Genomic DNA, 18318 nt, shown 5'->3' on the forward strand with positions numbered 1-18318 from the left:
CAAGTCCAAAAGGATTGATTCCAAGGAAGTCTGTAATTTCATTAAAAATATCTTCTCAACCTGTTTAGCCTTGTGTGTTGAGTATTGTGCCTCATTCATCAATTTGACCAATTCAGCATGAGGTAAGTGGTGCTTTCTACTGTCTGAAAATGTTTTTGCTGAAGTGTTTGTGTATTTTATAGTTCTGATAAAAATGCTTTAGAAAGGTTGTATTCACACTCCAAACTCATTAGTCTTTCACTTGAAATATTTTCTTTGAACAGTTCAAGAGTATTCTTTATATGACACCACCCAGCAGTGAATTGTTTAGTGTATCAGCATTATTACCTTGAATTGCCAGCTACATTCTACTGCAGCATTTAAAAGAAAAACAAAGGGAGAAACACAGAAATTGTAAGAAACCTACTAACACCCAATCAGAACCCCATAATAATTGAGTGGTTTTGTAGTGTTACTCCTTGAATTTGTTGGAGTCTCAGCTACAGCTGACAATGTGTTGGAGGTGCAATATAAATAATTTCACTTGTAGTTTTATTTCACATTTTCTCTTGGTTGACTGGAGGCAGCAGACTAATGCATGCTCCTAAAAAGCTAAATCTAGAAAACATATAATTAATGTTTTGGCTAGAAATGACACCAGGAAATTGCAGTTATTTATGATGATTTTGTTGGCACTGCTTTTTAGTTCATCTGTTCCTCTTTTCCCATGACTTTTAGCAGGTGCACCTGTCCAGTATGGCTGAGTTTGAGAAGTGAGAGGCAGAGAAAGGCTCATAGGAAAGCTGTGTGCCTTCCCCTCTCCCTGCACACAGGGCTGAGGAGCAGAACCTGGGCTTTGATTACAACCTGCAGCTTCCCTTAAGGAGCACATAGGGTTTCAAAGGTACCTTCACCTTTCTTATTGCAGTTAATGGTTGTATAGGAGAGCAAATGGCTGAACTGAAAATTGGGAGCCCAGGGTTAGGTGAGGAATATTGCTGGTTATGTTTTCATAATGTTTAATCAGCAGTTGTCTATGGTAGTGTGATTTTTTCCAGAACTAAACTTGGCATGCATTTAAAACTCATGGCAGGGTTGTGTGGGAAGAGCTGGACACACAGGAGGGAAAAACTTCAATTATTGCCAAACAAGCAATACTTGCCTGTTTTATTTTTTCCAAGTATGGAAACTCAGTATCATATCTCAGTACTTGGAATAACTCACCAGATTTGCTTTATCCAATGGTTTGGGGCCTGTTTTTTTCTCTCTGATTATTATTTGACTTTATTTAGTTGTTTTTAGGTGCCAGGCCTGTACCACAGGAACCTAGTCAGATTTACACCTTTTCAGTGAGCCACATAGGAGGGGGAAAAGTGCATGAGTTAAACCTGAAAGGTGAGAGAAAGCTGAAGAAAATGTTACTTTATCATTTCAAGAGCTCAGGCTTCTGCACTGATGGAATTGTGTTCTCTGCAAAGGCAGCCCCCCTCAGAGCCAGTTAGCCATTATAAAATAACCTCTGATATCCCATTTTTCCCTTACTGCACTCAAAATAACTTTTAAACCAGCTACTTCAGCCTTTTCATTCTAACACTTCTTGTTCCTGCAATGGGATTTGTGGTTCACTCTGATGGTACCTTGCCCCTGGAATCAGGTAGGATGTCATTCTCAGACTCTGGACAGGAGTTGCAGCTCAGCTGTAAAGAGAAGGTTCTTTAGCAAAACAAATTGCTCATTCTCAACACACCAACCTACAACATGATTAATGCATAGATTAAAACATTACTCTTGGTGTTACCTCTGTTAGGACACTCTACAGGCACTGGTTATTACATTCTGACCATATATGAAAATAAAGTGGCAATTTCCTCTGGGTATTTTCAAAAGCAGGTTAGCCTTTGAGCATCTATTGCACTGACAAGCTTTAGGGCTAAGTTTCCAAATTAGTCCAGGCTCAGCAGTGCTGGCAGTCACACTTCAGGTGTGAAGGTGTTGGCCCTTGCTCTTGGAAGCACTTTGCTAAAGTTCAGCCACAGTGGGTTTGTAGATCTTTGTACATATCACAGATCACCTTTTCTTATCAGTCTGCTAAATTACAATCAACAATTTACATTTTTTAGCAATTTACACTGGAATTGAAAGTTTGCATTTGCTGTTACATTCACAGAGATAACACAGTCTGTGCAGGCAGAACTGCTGCATTTGACCCTAATTGTGACCATTTGGCCATTTTAGCCATAAATAATACTGCAGACTATAACAAAAGCATTCAGTGCTTAGGATGACTTTGTTCTAATTGTTCAGCACAGGCTTTTAAGCAGTAGCTCACTAGTGGGATTAATGTGAATAAACCCAGCTCAGGTCAGGGATGTTGTGTGCTACAGAACAAGGCATTTTGTATTTGCCATCTTCACCCATGTCAGCTTGGTTTAAAAAGATGGGTGAAGATGTGACATGACACAAAGCAGTTTTTTGGCTTCTCTGTGGGAGTCTGGGGGCTGGATGAGCTGCAGAGGCCCCTTCCAACCTCACCCATGACCTGCAAGGTGTAGAATTGAGCAAGGTTTCATTGAGCAGCAAAAAGCAGCTCTGGTGAGCTCAGCTTTCAGCCAAGGGGAAAGCCTGGTTGCCATCCCCAGGGGCAAGGAAGCAGATGGGTGCTGCTGCTGAGGAATGTGATAATCATGTGTAGAAGATGCCTGGTGGATTTCCTTTGCTCAGCACTTCACTGTTCAGTCTTGTGCCTGTGCTTGATGCCAGAGTAAATTGCTTTTCTCAGTTAATATGGAGGCACAGCTTATCTGTAAGGTGGTGGGGAAATGAAAAGTTGCTATGGTGGGAATTCTTCAGGGAGTGAAGAACTGATGATCAGGGATGATGAGCTGTTGCATACATGATTGGATCTTTTTAATCCTGAGAAAAATTCCAGGAGAAAGAAAAAAAGGGAAGAATTGCTGAACGTCAACATAATATTAAAATAATCCTGTCAAGGATGATCATTGTAAATGTCTTAAATAATTATGGTGGTTCTGTAAATACATTTTTTTTTGCCTTTGCTCTTTAGGAGTACAGCCTCATTTTTCCTTAGGAATGTGAACAGACAATGCCTTCAATTTTAAAAGCTGTGGTTTAATTTCACAATAGCATGATGTTACTGTGATTCCTGCCTGTCCAAGTGCAGGGGATTGGATCTATTTGGTGTATGGAGCCTGGGTTGTACTATTTTAAAGTCCAGAGTTGGGAGAAAATGAGAATGTAAATGTACATGTTTGGGTGTTGTGTGTTAGAGGGGGTGGATGGGAAGGGATGCAGAGCCAGGAGGGAATAGTTAAGAGTTTTCCTACCAGTTTTTTCCAGAGATAACTCTTCTGTTTATATAAAGTTTAGCAATAATCCACTTCTCCCTTTTTCCAAGTTGCCATACACACACCCTTTAGATGAAGCCAGGAATTTCTTTAAACAACTTTTTAGAACTGGATTGCTCCAGCAGTTTGGGATTCTTTAGGGAACTGGTTTTTGTCCAAGTTCTTAACAGTTCATTTGCTCTGTTCACCCAGATGGGTTAAATGTCTCTTATCTCTATAAACTCAAATTGTTTAGAGAAATTAAGTAGTGAGAACTGTTGAAAACTGCTGATCACTGCATTTTGGGGTATCTGAGGTACTGTGACTGTCATATCTTTGTTAGGACAGCTCTAAGCTTGCCCCTCACAGCAGGCTCATGGCCAGATCCTGCTTCACCACAACTTCTGCTCATTGGGCTGTTCTTAAGGAATTATCTTAATGTTTATTTTGGTTATGAGGAAGGAAAGGGCTTTTACATGCACTTTCCAGGTCTTCTCTCTAACCCTGAAGACCAGGAAATGTTGTTTGGTGGTTGTTTTTCCTTTTTTTTTTTTTTTTTAATTGCTTTGTTTATTTGCTTATTCATTTATTTTGCATGGACAAGTGAAATGTTTTTTGTCACAACAGTAAATGCAGCTTGTCTTGTCCAGGGCCTGGTGACATTTCCAGGGTTGTGACCATGCAAGCACACACAGGCTTGGAAGGCTTTGCTGCTCTGTGCCTGTGCATCCTTCCTTGGTGCATTTCAGCAGGAACATGGCAGCTTTCCAGATGCTACCAGGGACTTGAAACCTGTTACTGAGAGGAGCAGTTGGCAGCTTGTGTTTCACAGGAATGACCTGGCCCTGCCTGCTGCAGCTGCTGCTCAGAGAGGAGGAGGAGGCTGAGCCCAGGCTGGGGGGAGGAAGGAGCTTTGGCCCTCTGGAGGTGCTGGGTTATTATCCCAGTTCTTCAATTCTCTTCCCAAGCAAGAGCCAAGCCAGGAGCTTGCTGAGCACCCTGGAGTGAGCTCTTTGCTGCAGGGCAGGCCACAGCCTCTTTGGGCATGACCAGAGCACAGAATGTCTCCCAGTTTTCCAAAGGCTTCCTTCCCACTCATACAGTCTCTGGTCCTCCTGGTTCCTGGATCCAGGCTGGTTCTTAACCACATTCCTGTTAAAAATGGAAAAGAGCTCTCCTATCTAACCACTCACCTGTGAGCTCATTTCAATAACTCACTTCCCTTTTTAGGGTCTAAGGCCCAGCTGATGACCTGCAGCCCAGTGGGACAGTGAGTGAGGGTCATGCACACTTCAAAGGTGGGGCAGCAGCTCTTCCTCCAACCTTTGGTGTTGAATCCTAGCAATGAGAGGCTCCTTCATCTTCATCATGACCAAAAATCCCGGTCAATGTGCACACATGTAAATATCCTTCTGTTGCCTAGGATGCAACCCTCAACAGTACCTGAATTACTCATTTAAGGTGAATTGGAAAATGTAAGTTCTAGTATTGTTTGTTTTGGCATCTCAATAATTACTCTTTCAGGAGATTGGTCATCTGACCTCAATTTCATCAATCCTCAGCAAGAAACTCAAAGCCCTGTAGTGAAGTGCCAATTCTTAAGTTATTTCTAGAAGGATTTTTAAAATCACCATAAATTGTTTACTAATATCAACAATATGAAAATTCTGGAAGTCACACAAGGAAGTGGTACAGCTACAAAAGACACAAGGGTGTTCAAAAGGCTTTCATATGAATGCAGTGATGCCAAACACCTCAGCACCATAAATTCAGCTGTAGTCACAGGAAAATGGAGAATAGAAATTTCCATTCCATTCACAGTGGTTTCATACAGGATGGAATTCATTACCAGAACCAGTCATAAGCCATTGAGTGAGTTTGCACAGCAGTATCACTCTCATCAAAATTCCTTTGCTTTCAGCTACATTTAGATAGCACTGAAATAATTACAACAGAGAAATGTGTCTTAGTTGTGCTGTGTTTGAGTGCAACCCAAGGTTAGCACTCAAAAGGATGATTCAAAGTTCACATTTACATTGGCAGTGATGATTCAGATGAGGAAGGACAGAGATCTTTGCTGTTGGCTAGCTGGAGTCTGTTCCGTGCTCTTCTGGCTCAGGAGGATACAATTCATCCAAAATCAGCTCTGCAACAAAAAATAATAATGTTTCAGAAAATGATTTTTTCTCCTGCTTCATACAGTATAATTATAGCTGCTATCTGCATTTTAGAACATACTGATGGTAGAAGACTACAGCAAATAAAACTTCTGAAGCTTCCATGCAAACAGGTCTTTAGATTTGTGTTTTGTCACACAAACTTCTCCCCTTCTTTTCTTTAATGCCTTTTTCAGGGACACATTCCACTGTCCCAGGTTCCTCCAAGCTCCATCCAACCTGGCCTTGGACACTTCCAGGAATGGGGCAGCCACAGCTTCTCTGGGCAACCTGTGCCAGGGCCTCCCCACCGTCACAGGGAAGAATTTCTTCCTAATATCCAATCTAAACTGCCTCCAGAGGCCTGAGCAACAACCAGCTGTGGTACTTGTTCAAAGAGAAAAGTTAAATTTTTATTTCTGCAACATGGAAAAAAGCCAACATTTGACTGATTTTTACCTTCAGAGGCACTCAGTTTTTGAGTTTTTTTGAGAATGGCTCTTATGCCTGGCATGGCTTGGTCATATTGATGGAGAACTTCCAAACAGTGTTCATGGAACAGTTTATCTTTCTGAGACAGGCTGTGCAGGAGTAAAACAGCATCCCGTAAAAACTGAATAACTCGTTCCCTGTGTGCACACAAGCTGGTCTCAGATCTGATCTTCATCCACTGTCTGTGCAGCATCACAATCAGTGCCTTCACCCCCTGCAAGAGAAAAACAGTGCCTCAACACACTGTTAGCAAAAATACAGCAGCAGAAAAAAACTCATTTCAATATGAACTTTACTGCTTAATCTCTTCAAACATTCAAATTTCAGGATATTCTCTAGCAAGCCAAAGCAAGCTTCCTAGAAGGTGGCATCCTCTAAAGTACACAACACTTCTGTTTCTCTACAGCAAAAAAATAAAAGGGGCAAAAAGCAATTTCAGCATTGAGTACTGGGAAGTTGTCAGCAGGGTAAACTGGGGGAGTGTGGTGAACATACCTCGAGGTAGCACTGACAGTCAGTGCCAGGAAATAAAACTGCTGCTCTGGAGCACCACATGCAGCGTGTCAGGAGCCTCAGTGTCTGTTACAAACACAGGCTGGGTTAGAGTGAGAGCCAACTTCTAATTCATTGCTAGGTTCAAATAGTCTTGGTGTATTTTTTTCTCCTAACAGCTGATGTCTTTTACCTTCAAAGGTGTACAAGTTTTTTTCCCTGTAACATTTCATAGACAGAGTTTGCCTTGCACAGAAACCTTCTTAACTTTCTGATGAGTGAGGCTGACAAAGTCAGGGGCCTCCAATTCACTGCATACAAATAATGTTTACACTTAACAGTGGGGGTAATGGAAAGGGTTCAAAATTCTTTAAAATGAGAGAAGTAGAGCAAATAAAACCTCAAACAAGACTGTTGTCACTTCTGTCTGTACAAACAACACAAATTAGGTTTAAAAGCTATTCTTTCTGTATATAACCATGACTGTTAAACAGCAAGGTAGCATTTCCATTCATTGCAAGGAATATAAATCCTAAATCACTACAGAATGCCTTTAAATGTTATAAATACAATCAAAATGAAATGCAAATCTTGCTTCTTTTTACTCTTCTATTGCTCTAAAAGCAAAATAAAGCTTAGTGCTGAACATCTGCAGCCATCCTAGGATTTCCCTTGGTTTTTTCAGTGACTTGAAAGCCTTTTATGACCAATGGTCTCTTCAAGGATAGTTACTGATTCAGTTTCAAGCAGGTCCTTTCAAAAATCAATGTAATCCCTTACTGTAAGCCCATAATTGCAGTTTTGTATTTCAGCTAGAGAAAGAACTTGTTTTCAGACAATTTGTGCACAATCCTGTTCCTCCCACTCCCCCAACTGGAAGGAGAAGGAAGGAGCACATGGACACTCAGCTGTGGTTACCTCTTGCTCCAGCTGAAGCCAAAGCATTTCAGATGCTGATTTGTCTGGTCTTGATGTTATGTACATGTAGAGTGCAAGGAGAAGGCAGGTATCTGAAACAGAGAACTTTGTTCTTTTTCCAACCAGCCACTTGTTCATGACAAAAATTCATTCTATCAGCCAAGAAAACATTTTGAGTTCTGTCCTAGGGCTCATGGTACAGGCTCAGCTTCTTGTTTTACTTCCCACATCTTCAGCAGTGCTGAGGAAATTGGTATCCCTAAACCTTATATTTGCCTTTGTGGTAATCCTCTCCTGGTGCATTCACAAGGAACTGAACAGAGATCATTTGTCATCCAGAGTACTGGAATCTCTGAGCAGTGCCATGAGCACAGATAAATTTAACTTCAGAACTCCTCAAAAGCCCCTTTTTCCTCATCAACCTTAAATACACAATCTAGAAAGTGCTTTTAAAATGGCTATCAAAAGCACTGCTTGTGGACAGACACCACAAGACAAATACTCTCCAAGTCATAAGCAGAAAACAAGTTTTCAGGTAACAGAGCAGGCTTTTTGCCTTCTGGGGTTTCAGCACCTTGGAGCAAGGCCTGTTAGCATTACTGTCAGTCATGGTAACAGTTCTCTGTCTGCTGCAGTGCTTTACCTGAATGAGAACAGAGCTGAGCCGCCAGCAGGTGGTGCTGAGCAAGGGCTCCCAGGAGCCTCACGGTCAGAAGCACGGCAGGCAGAGGGGTCTCGGGCCGCAGGCAGCGCTGCAGCGCCTGAGTACTCACTAAGTGCTGGAAACTTCAAAACAAAACTGAGTTAGAAAAGGGAAGTGCAGTCCCAAGTTGGAAATACACTACTTTTTGTACACAGTATCATCATTTGTGCCTGTTAAGCTATTCAGAACATACCCAATCTCAAATTATCTGTCATAAATGCAAAGTATGCTGGAAAACATTGTTACTTTGGCAGTCACTCTGCAGTTCACTCTGGCAGTTTTAGCTGCCAGAATGAGATCCTGTGCTTTCCTTCCTTATGCGCCTCCCAGCAATCACAAAAACCCCAAGATGAATCTTACAAAGGTTCTTCACTTTCAATGGGACAACAGCATCTGCTTCATATGAATAAATAATATATGAATAAACCTCGTTACTGATCAGGGATGATTATTACACTCATTAACAGCAAAGGAAGTAGAAAGATCCTCAGCTGCTTCTCAAATATGATCTGAAACATGATTTCTCTCATACATAGCACAACTTCTAGTGGAAGCTGCCCAGATGAGTTTTAACAGAGAATGAAAACTGCTTAACAACAGACCCTGAAATAATTTTAAAGCTATTACTGACTTACTTTATTAATAAGTCCATAGTTGAATTTTCAGCTAATTTTACCAAAACCTTTAGGCTTTGGCCCAGGATATTGTCAGTCTGGGAACCCCTTGCAGCAGAAAAAGATAAAATCTGAAGCAGCTTTTTAAACAAAGAATGTTGAGCTCCATCAGTATTGGGAGGATCCTGTGGAGCAGCCAGCCCTCCTTGTGTCCTGCTCTCTTCTTTATTGTCACACTGATTGTCACAGAACACATTTTTGTCCGTCTTGGAAACCTGTTCATCTCCAGCAGCAGAACTGTTTTCCATTTCAGCAGACAGCAACGTGTGGACAACATCCCAGCTGTAGAACACCAGATAATAAAGGATCCCCAGTGATACAAGAGTTGTTTCTTCAAGGTTCAGCCTGAAGTCCTCCTTGCATGAGCCCGTGTTTGTGCTGGCTCTGGAAGAAGCAGTTGGGTGGGTCCCACAGGCTCCGTTCCCTGGGGCCTCCCCGAGCTGCTCTGCTCGGCAGAAGGCACCAAGGTGGTGCTCCAGCAAGGGCAGGAGATGCACAGCACCTGGGATCCTGCTCTGTGTGAGGGGCAGGAGCCCTCCCTGGCCTTCTGCTGGCCTTCCCTCACACAATCCTTCATCCAGAGCAATCAAGTTCAGTCCTGTTACTGCCAGTTTTTGAGCTTCTTGCAGGGATACAAGAGGAGCGATTCCTTCTTGAGTTGTCCTGCTGCTGGGGAGTTGGGTGGGTTTCCTGTCCAAACAAAAGTAAGAGGGAAATGCTCCACAAGAAAAGGCAGAGAACAGACTTGAAATCTGAGTTATCCATATTATGAATTGAATAATAGAAAGGCCAGAGTACTAAGAGATGTCTGTTTTCAATATAGGAAATAAAGGGGGAAAAACATCATCCTACTCCTTGATGCCTGCATGGAAGAGTCATTTCAAAGCATTCTAGGTTTCATCACTAATAAAATAACCTATCTGAAAAGCAAAGGTATTTCAGCTATTAATTCTGTAAAGTGAAAAACTATTATAATTCACATCCATCCAATCTTCATATTTAAAATGCTTTACCAGGAAATATAAATATATCTTGGAAGGTTGCACACCAATTGTACATTTGAACATGGCTGCACACCAATTTGAACATAGTTTATATTTTGAAGATATAAAACCAACTTTTTAATCAAATCTTGAGCATTTTCTTCCCTCTTAACTCATGATCATGTTTCTGTGCTTCCCTCATTGCAATGCAAGCTGCTCACAGCTTTACTTTAGTTCTGTGCCTTCCCCAAACTGATAATTAACCTAATTTATTTTTTAAGGATGCTCCAGTGTTTAGTATCTGTGATAATCAAAGATACAGAATGATGTTCCAAATTTTGCATGAAATGGCCTAAGCAGAGCATGATTTACCACAGGAATGAGCTGTCCTGCATGACCAAGTGTTTCTCAGTACAGAGAATGCCACTGTGCTGAACATGGCAGTACAGTTTACCAAAGAAAATAAAACTTACCTATCCAAAGAGTTGGGTGGCAACACAGCTCCAGACAGAGGCTCAGAGTTGTTGCTGAGAAGGTGGCAGAAACCTAGAAGTGACCCAGGGACTATGGGCTGCTTCATCAGTGCATTCAGCAAGATAGAACCTGGAAGGATACAGATTTTCTTTGGAGAAGATTTGCTATCATCAACAACAAAAAAATCAGTATTTCAGAAGATCAGCCTTATTGTGAGAGTGCTCACTACCTCAAATTTGGTTTGTTTTTTTCATGATAAATCTTCTTTTTTAACAGGAGGATGATTTTCAGAAAAATTAATTTTAGATATTTAAGTACAAACCAAGTTATATTTAGAGGTCTTTTAATTATGATCCCATATTAGCAAAATAGCTTGAGCAAAGTGAGCACATATCCCAGCTGTTCTGGTGACTTGCCCTCCATTTTCTACTCCAGACACTGAAATTATGTGATGCAATTCCACTAAGACAGTACCCTAAAGAATTCTTTGAGGTGATTGCTGAAAATGCTTTTCAGTGTTCTGGATTCTTTTAAAGGTACAATTTCCCTGGTTTTATTTCTGCATTGCCAGAATGATCTTACCTTGTGTTTTTCGTTTGGGGACAGAGTTGTAAGAACCATTTTTTCCTGTTGCTTTGTGCTTCTTCAGGGATGAAACTTCAGGATGGGTTATCTTCCTGTCTGAAACAAACAGGGATTGGGAGAACACAGATCTGCACCCATCCTGTACACACAGCCACAGTGTTAGATGATATTTTAATTGTCTCTATATGTCACAATTACCAAGCAAACCAAGGCCAAAAGCCTTGCAGAGTTCAGAAAAAAAGTAAACAAATGTATTTTTTCAAACAAATAGGCATATTGAGTGTTGTTACCATAACAAACAATAGCAATACTAATGCTTTCAGGCTACTGCATTTTTCTTTTTGCTGGAGTTCCTACTGCCCATATTTTTAGAATGAACAGTGTAACTGACAGCAACATCTCAGATTTTTCATGTCTCTTCCAGTAAGGATTAGTTGATGATATCCACATTTCTTTTATTATTTCCCATTACTATTAAAAAACCACTACTTTTGTTTCATATTATAGCTATCTTCAAATATATGCAGATATTAATTTCCTAAGGTTTACTCAATGAATTTCAAGATAGAAATTTGTGAGAATTTCTGCCCTACATATAAAAGAGGAAATGAGTACATTGTTTCAGTTGCTTCTTTAAATACAGCTAAATATGTACCCTTTAAAATCCAGTCCCCAAAAAGCTAGAACAAGAATACAAAACATTCATTAGCTGACTAACAGACCAAGAAATAGGCAAATTATTTCCTGTTCTTTATGCAATGAGAAAAGACAGATCAACAATTTGGATGTTTTAGTTCATCACATAATAAAGTTTTTTATTGCAGCCACTGGCCACTTCATCATTGCCACCTTGGCATCTGTTACTAAGGTATGAATTAAAATGATCTTCATGCAAATTTCAGTCATGGCTATTTAACTCCAGTTGGTATAAAGTGGAAAAAAAAAACCTAACCAAAACCAAAATTAACTGTGAACTGACTGCAACTGTTCAGTCACAAAATACTTCTGTAATGTAGAATGTTTACATGTAACTAAAAATGTTGCAAGCTGTACATGGGTTTACCTTCTTTGTTTGAAGTCGTCAGGGCCGTCAAATTTCCTGAAGAACTCGATGGCCTAGTGGATATTTCAGCATTGAAGGATTCCTTTGTAGGAAAAGATTTTCTTTCTGGCTGTGGAGAACATCCTCCTGATTTCACTTGTACCACAAGATTCTTTTTAGGGCTAAGACAAAAAAACAAAACAGTATTTCTTTTGTAATTATTTTATTAAACAACAATCTATTTTCTCTGCACTGTTTGATGTTTTAGAGATACTTCACTATAAACTCTTTGAATTTCTGTCAGATACAAGGAAGGCTCTTTTTTGAGCAAATTTCACAGATGTCATCAGACTTTTTTGTTGTATTTTTTAAAAGACCACAGAGCTAAGAGTCACATGATGAAAGAAAACCTTTTCAATAGTTTAAACACATGTATTACAAAAATGAACACAAATTCCTTTTCCAACCCCCCTACCTCGTTGTTGGAACTGCCTGAGGGAGGTGCTTGTTTCTTTCACAGTTCTGAAGTCGAGTTCTTAATTCATTCATTTCTGCATCCTTGAACTGCAGCTCGGAGTGCAGCGACTGTACCTGAAAGGGAGTTCAGGGCACTTTCACCAGATCAGGAGTGGTGCAAGCAGAGCAACTGAGCTACCAGGGAGCTCCAGATCACCATTGCTTAATGGGAACTCCCAGATCTCCATTTTTAGGAATGTTAGCCCAGTTAACACTGTATGAGAGCCAGGTGCCAGGAGTTCAGGCAGGAAGCCTTGGTGAGTGGCTAAGACAGAGCAAGTGCCATGCAGAGCATGGCTCCAGTGAGGCTGCAGAGCAGCCTCTGTCCTCCTCAGGGCTGCTCAGAGATGACTGCAACAAGAACAGCAATCTCATCAGAGCTGCCACAAAGCATGTTCTGTCACTTCTTCCACTCTAAAATACATTCCAATTGCAAGGTTCTCAGGATGGCTTCAAAAAAGCATAAGTACATGAAAATTCCTACCACCTGAATTTACTCCTTTATTTTGACAGGGGAAAACCCTCAACAAGTTCTTACAGATGTTTTCTTCTAGGGAAGAAAATAAAAGCAAGCATTGTGCAAGTTTCACACCAATTTCACACAAATGTTCTTCCTTTGACTAAATGGTTTGGGACATGATTGACTCATAAATCAGCATCTGCATATGACCTGCAGGTAACTGACATATTTACAAACCTTTTTGGAGAACTCTTTTTCTTTTTCACTCAAAATCTGAGATTTTTGCTGCTCCAGTAGCAGGTATGATTTCTTCTGTTCTTCCATAGCATGCTCCATCTGCTGCATTGAGTCACGCAGAATTTTGATTTCTCCATTTTTAGTGAGAATTTCATCCTGCATTTCTTTCAGCTGCAAACAGAGGAATTACATTAAAGGACGGATATAGCCAAAAGTATGCATTTGCATCAGTATGTGGTTGAAAGTTAGGTGTATTTGTAATTTCTAGGGAGAAAAATGCTCCTAGTAACCCAGCTTAGAAATTCTACACATGTTGCCTCTAATATTTTTTTAATTAAATCAGGCTCAGCTACTGTGTTCTTTAAAATAAATTTAAAAAATTACAAGATCATCCTTCCCCTTCCCCTTTTCTGCAATTATGTTTGGGGCTTTTTTTAAAAAAAACTGTTCTAGTCACACATATCAGTAATTTATTCATTGTTTGGATTATAACAGGGATCATTTAATTATACTACTACATCCATCAGGACAGCCAGCAAGCACTCTGAGACAAGGTACCACCCCCAGACAGAATCTTCATGACATTGAGTCTCTAACACCTCCTGAGCAGCCACTACCACTCAGAGACAAGACTTTGGGGATAATATAGAACTTACTCAGAAAAGCAACAAGAAAAGATCAGGAAGACACTTCTCTGCAACTGTAAAATTATGATTTAATGTGGTGTTCAGGTAGGAGACTCCCTGATAAAGGTGGATATAATAGAGCTGGGAAAGATACAGAGAATGGAGGAAGGGAAACAGAGTATCTTTGCATAAATGACCACCAGAAGGTAAAGTAACATAAATCACTTGAAAGCCATGTCACTTTCTCAAACCTTTTCAGTTGAACAAAACAACTCTGGCTGACAGGGCAGAGAAATTATTTGTTAGGGAACAAATCTAATCTGTTTGCTAATCTGAAATGACCAAGAAATAAAATATTGCTCTCACTCTAGTATTACTAGAGCTGTTTCTAGGACAATGATTTTAACACACCCCTGGATTACAAAGATTAGATCACCTTGATTAGAATTAAATGCTTGGGACTGGATTTATCCCACCTTTCAGTTATTCCTATCAAAAATGTGATATTTGGAGGAGAAGGGAGGATATTGCCAACCTTGTGTTTGACTTCTTCATGCTGTGTCTGCAGCACTTCAAACTGGAATGAATCTCTCATCAGACCATCTTCTGCTCTGCTTCCTGCTGCAGGGAAAAGCCAAAATTTGAAGCACAGGTGATGAATGTGCATCACTGGTGACTCAACACCAAGGTTTTGATATTTGCCATTGCATACATCTAAATATCAGTTACAATTACAAACAGGTAAACTGCCTCATCCAGCCACCACAGGGACATTGCTAGTGCTTGTGCATCAATTCTTACAGCAGAAGAACCCCTGCCCCTTCAAATTTCTAATTACAGAATGGTTTGGGGTGAAAGGGACCTTAAAGATCAGCTCATATCTTAAACCAGCAAGATGACCCACAGCAAAAGCAAGCATTTCTTTTGAGATAACTTCAGTTAATGCACAAACAAGTGTTCACTGAAAACTTATTCACCAGGAGAGATGACAGATGTCAAGGTTGCTACAACATACTTAGATTATTCAAGCTCTCTAAGGTTCATTGTGAAGAAACCCCTGCTTTTGTTTCTTTCAAAGTAAAACTGAAAGTCAGCTGTTAATACAAAGCATACTATGCTTTTATTAGTGGAAATTAACAGGGGGAAAAACATCTGAAAGCCAACATGCTACCAGAATATGATACCTAAATCATGCTGAAAGTTTAGGAAAGTCGGGTTTTTTATCTGGCAGGTTTAACATGCAGCACCCTCATCCCAGGCTGGCATTACCGACACACACCCCAGGCACGGGCTCCTGGAGCCGTGAGATCAATGCAGTGTTCCTGCTGGGATTATTATTCTCGTTATTCCTCGATCCCAGCCATCCCTGTGACACCGGGGGTACCACCGTGGGGTGCTGCTGCCCAGGGGAACAGGCAGCAGCAATTCCCTTAAGGGAACTTAGAAGAAAGATGGAGCAAGTCTATTTACAAGAGCCTGTAGCGACAGAACAAGAGGGAGGGGCTTCATGGTGATGGAGATTTAGGTTGGATATTAGGAAGGAATTCTTCCCTCTGAGGGAGGTGAGGCCCTGGCACAGGTGCCCAGAGAAGCTGGGGCTGCCCCTGGATCCCCGGCAGTGCCCAAGGCCAGGCTGGACACTGGGGCTGGGAGCAGCCTGGGACAGTGGAAGGGGTCCCTGCCATGGCAAGGGTGGCACTGGGTGCGCTTTGAGGTCCCTGCCAACCCAGGCCATGCCAAAGGGACACCAAACCCTTCCGCAGCCGCGGGCAGCGAGGGGCAGCCGCCGGGACACACCGACCTTGCCGCCCGGCCCGGGGCAGCTCCGGGGCTCCCCACGCGTGTCCCGCGGGCGGATCCTGCGACAGCGCCTGCGAGGCCAGGATGTCGATCTGCTCCAGGTCGTCCGCCGTGAAGTCATCGCTGTCCCCGAAGGGGTCCACGACCCCGGTCACGGCGCTCTTGGGGCGCTTGTGCGGGGGAAGGACGTTGCGGAGCGCCGGCGGGGCGGCCGCGGCCCCGCTGTCCCCGCAGAGCGCGGGACCGCTCCGCTTGCGCGGCCCAGGCAGCGCCGCCATGGCGGGACCGGGACCCGCGGGGCCCACACGCCGCGGGGCCGCCACAGCCACGCCCCCCACCACGCGCCGCGCCGCCCGCCAATCACCGCCGGGCAGCTCTTCCCGCACAGCCAATGGAGTGGCGGCGGCCTCGGAGCCGGCTGTAAGCGGCCTCGTGATTGGCTGCAGGCAGCCGACACGCAAGCGCCTCGCTGATTGGGAGGGAGGGAGGCGGGAAGGATCGTGCCCTCAGCGGTGTGAGGGGGAGCCGCTGACGTCAGGCTTTCGAGCGATGACGTGAGACTGAGCGGTGACGTCACGGTGAGGGTTGTCCCTCTGATGTCACACCTGGCTTCATCCCGGGCACGGTGGCGTCACACCGCAGCTGGAGTGCGGCTGTGACTCGTCCTGTGCAGCCGCAGGCACGAATGCCCTCGATAAACTGAGGTCTCTGAAAGTGTCAGGGAAGTGCGATATTTGCAAAAGTCCCAGCTAAACCCGCTCTGTTAAATTCCTGCCGTTAACCTCTCGTGTAATCATATTTGGCCCGTTTGTAAATTGAGCGACAAATGGAGTTTCCTGCTCTGTATAACTCAGGTGGGTGTGAGGCCACAGCTATGTTGATAAACCTGTTAAGGGGAGATGAGACCATGGTCTTGCAGCACATTTTAAAAACAGAGTTACAAATTATTTTCATTTCTACAAATCAATTTACAAATCCCTTGATGGTCTTTTAAGTGAAAACCACTGTGTCGGTGTGACATATTTCCAATTCTGTTCGAGAATTCTGATTTCTTTTGTTCATTTCCCCATTGCCCATTACCTGCAGGGAAATTAGATTATCAGCAGAGAGTAATTTCCTTTATCCCTGCGCTGCATGAGCAGCCTGTGAGGAGCCAGAAAGTCCCAAAGAAAGCCCTGAGGGTCTTTGCTCCCAGCTGTGCTGAAATGGCAGCAGGTGATCCCAATAGAACCATCAGTTGGGATTGCTCAGCTCAGGTGCACATAAAAGGGGTGGTTTCAGATGGAAACTGCGCTTGCAGCACTTTAAGTTTTGCGGTATTGCCTGAAGGTTTTATTTTTGTTTCTCCAAGAAGTTGTTTTATCAATTATGTGCGAAACTGGGGAAATTATGGACGGATTTGATGCTCTGAACACTAAAGGTGCCATTATTTATGCTTGGAATTTTTGCTTTTCTCCCTCTAGTGGGAATGGTAACATAATGTTTGTCTTTGTAGTCTTGCCATAAAGAAAAGTTTCTTCTTGCTTTTAAGAATGGTTTTATCTCTTTATGTTCAAAGAGAGATGCTTTGAGGAGATGGAGTAAAACCAAATTTGTTGTTTAGTTTAAAACCTCTCCTGGTAATTTCTAGTGCTCTGTTTTTACTGCTTATGTTTGTAGAGACATGTATTGAGACCTTAATTTAAGTAATCTAAAAGGAACTGGCTTTAGACATTGCTTGTTCCTAATTCTGGATAGATTTTGTTTGGGTGGGGTTTTTTGCTGTTTGTTTGTTTGGGGTTTTTTGTTGTTGCTTAAGAAATTAATAAGATTGTGCTAGTATTACTATTTTTTATTATTGCTGCTTTTAAATAATAGTATATTGTTTGAGTGGTATACCTTCAGTTTTACTTTCTCCTCTTCCTCTAGCTGAAGTTGAGGAAAAATAGAATGGTAGAACACTTGCACAGATTTTATTTTTAACAAGATAAACCAAGGTACTGACTTTTGTTTCCTCTGTTCCAGGTGTTCCTGCTAAAGAGAAAATGAGTTGCAGGGGATTGGAATAACAACAAAGTAAGTCTGAGATGTAGAATTTGCTTTAAGTACAGCTGCTCATGGAACCATTTTTGGGCAGGGGGATAAAGTGACACAGCTGCATATCTGCTGATTTCTCACTTTTCTGTGTCTTGCTTACATTGAGTCTTAAACCTGAAACTCCCTGAGGAGAACACAAGAAACCAAAGCGTGACTTTGGCACTACCTGACAAATGTGGCATCTTTTGATTTTTATAGCCAGAATTTCTTGTTTTATTTGAATATTCCACTTAGGACTAATGGATCCAGGTGTCAGCCCTCAATCCATGTGGGCAGTTTTAGCATTACCATTTGACTCTTGCAATACTTTTAGCTCCCTTTCATTTGCTTGATTCATTTGCTTTCTACTCTTACCATTACTTTAATTTCTCACTTGCAAGTTTAATCCAGGGCCCTTAGTGTCCTGTTTTACTGACTTTTTACTTAAGAGTAAAATCACTGTGATTACAGGGAATTTGTGCATTTATTCATTTGGGTGCACACATTGTGCAAGGGGGGCTCTTTAGCATCATTTAGCATTGAGGTTAACAACTTGTGTGTGGATTTGGACAGTTCTCAGTGCTGCTAACAGTATTTTATTCTAAATGCTAGCAAGAGTTCTGTAACTCCAATGCAAGTGTTGTTTCTTTGTCCCTTGTTTCAGTAAAGGTGGATGTGAATGTGTTTTGTGTTCTGATTCTCCAAACACTGAGTAAATCAAAACTGAAGTGGGTGACTGAATCAGTCCAGGTACCAGCAGAGATTAATTTTTTTAGTTTAAG

General features: G+C 41.9%; 1 protein-coding gene across 3 annotated transcripts; it reads right to left on the bottom strand.

Annotated features, from left to right (window-relative positions):
- Positions 1-5113: 5113 nt before the first annotated feature.
- Positions 5114-15822, bottom strand: ATRIP (ATR interacting protein). Of its 3 annotated transcripts, none has more exons than XM_071439991.1 (13): positions 15483-15822; positions 14217-14299; positions 13056-13226; positions 12318-12433; positions 11864-12024; positions 10798-10896; positions 10215-10344; positions 8720-9448; positions 8025-8167; positions 7382-7473; positions 6467-6550; positions 5939-6185; positions 5114-5469 (listed from the first exon to the last, which is right to left on the bottom strand). In XM_071439991.1, the coding sequence occupies exons 1-13, from the start codon at positions 15757-15759 to the stop codon at positions 5408-5410; spliced, it is 2394 nt and encodes a 797-aa protein (XP_071296092.1). In that variant the 5' UTR covers positions 15760-15822; the 3' UTR covers positions 5114-5407. The 3 variants fall into 3 exon arrangements, with proteins under 3 accessions (XP_071296092.1, XP_071296091.1, XP_071296093.1); XM_071439990.1 differs by having other exon boundaries at positions 14217-14302; XM_071439992.1 differs by lacking the exon at positions 6467-6550 and having other exon boundaries at positions 14217-14302.
- Positions 15823-18318: the final 2496 nt, after the last annotated feature.

This window comes from Agelaius tricolor, unplaced genomic scaffold (assembly GCF_023055355.1).
Source record: "Agelaius tricolor isolate 1412-34295 unplaced genomic scaffold, bAgeTri1.0.p SCAF_14, whole genome shotgun sequence".
Classification (NCBI taxonomy): Eukaryota; Metazoa; Chordata; class Aves; order Passeriformes; family Icteridae; genus Agelaius; species Agelaius tricolor.

Coding starts and splice junctions, on each gene's coding strand:
- ATRIP (XM_071439990.1), bottom strand. CDS start 15,759: ATGGCGGCGCTGCCTGGGCCGCGCAAGCGGAGCGGTCCCGCGCTCTGC. Junction 13,227..14,216: donor ATGAAGAAGTCAAACACAAG/GTTGGCAATATC, acceptor CTCTGTTTGCAG/CTGAAAGAAATGCAGGATGA. Junction 12,434..13,055: donor AAAAAGAGTTCTCCAAAAAG/GTTTGTAAATAT, acceptor ACTCCCTTTCAG/GTACAGTCGCTGCACTCCGA.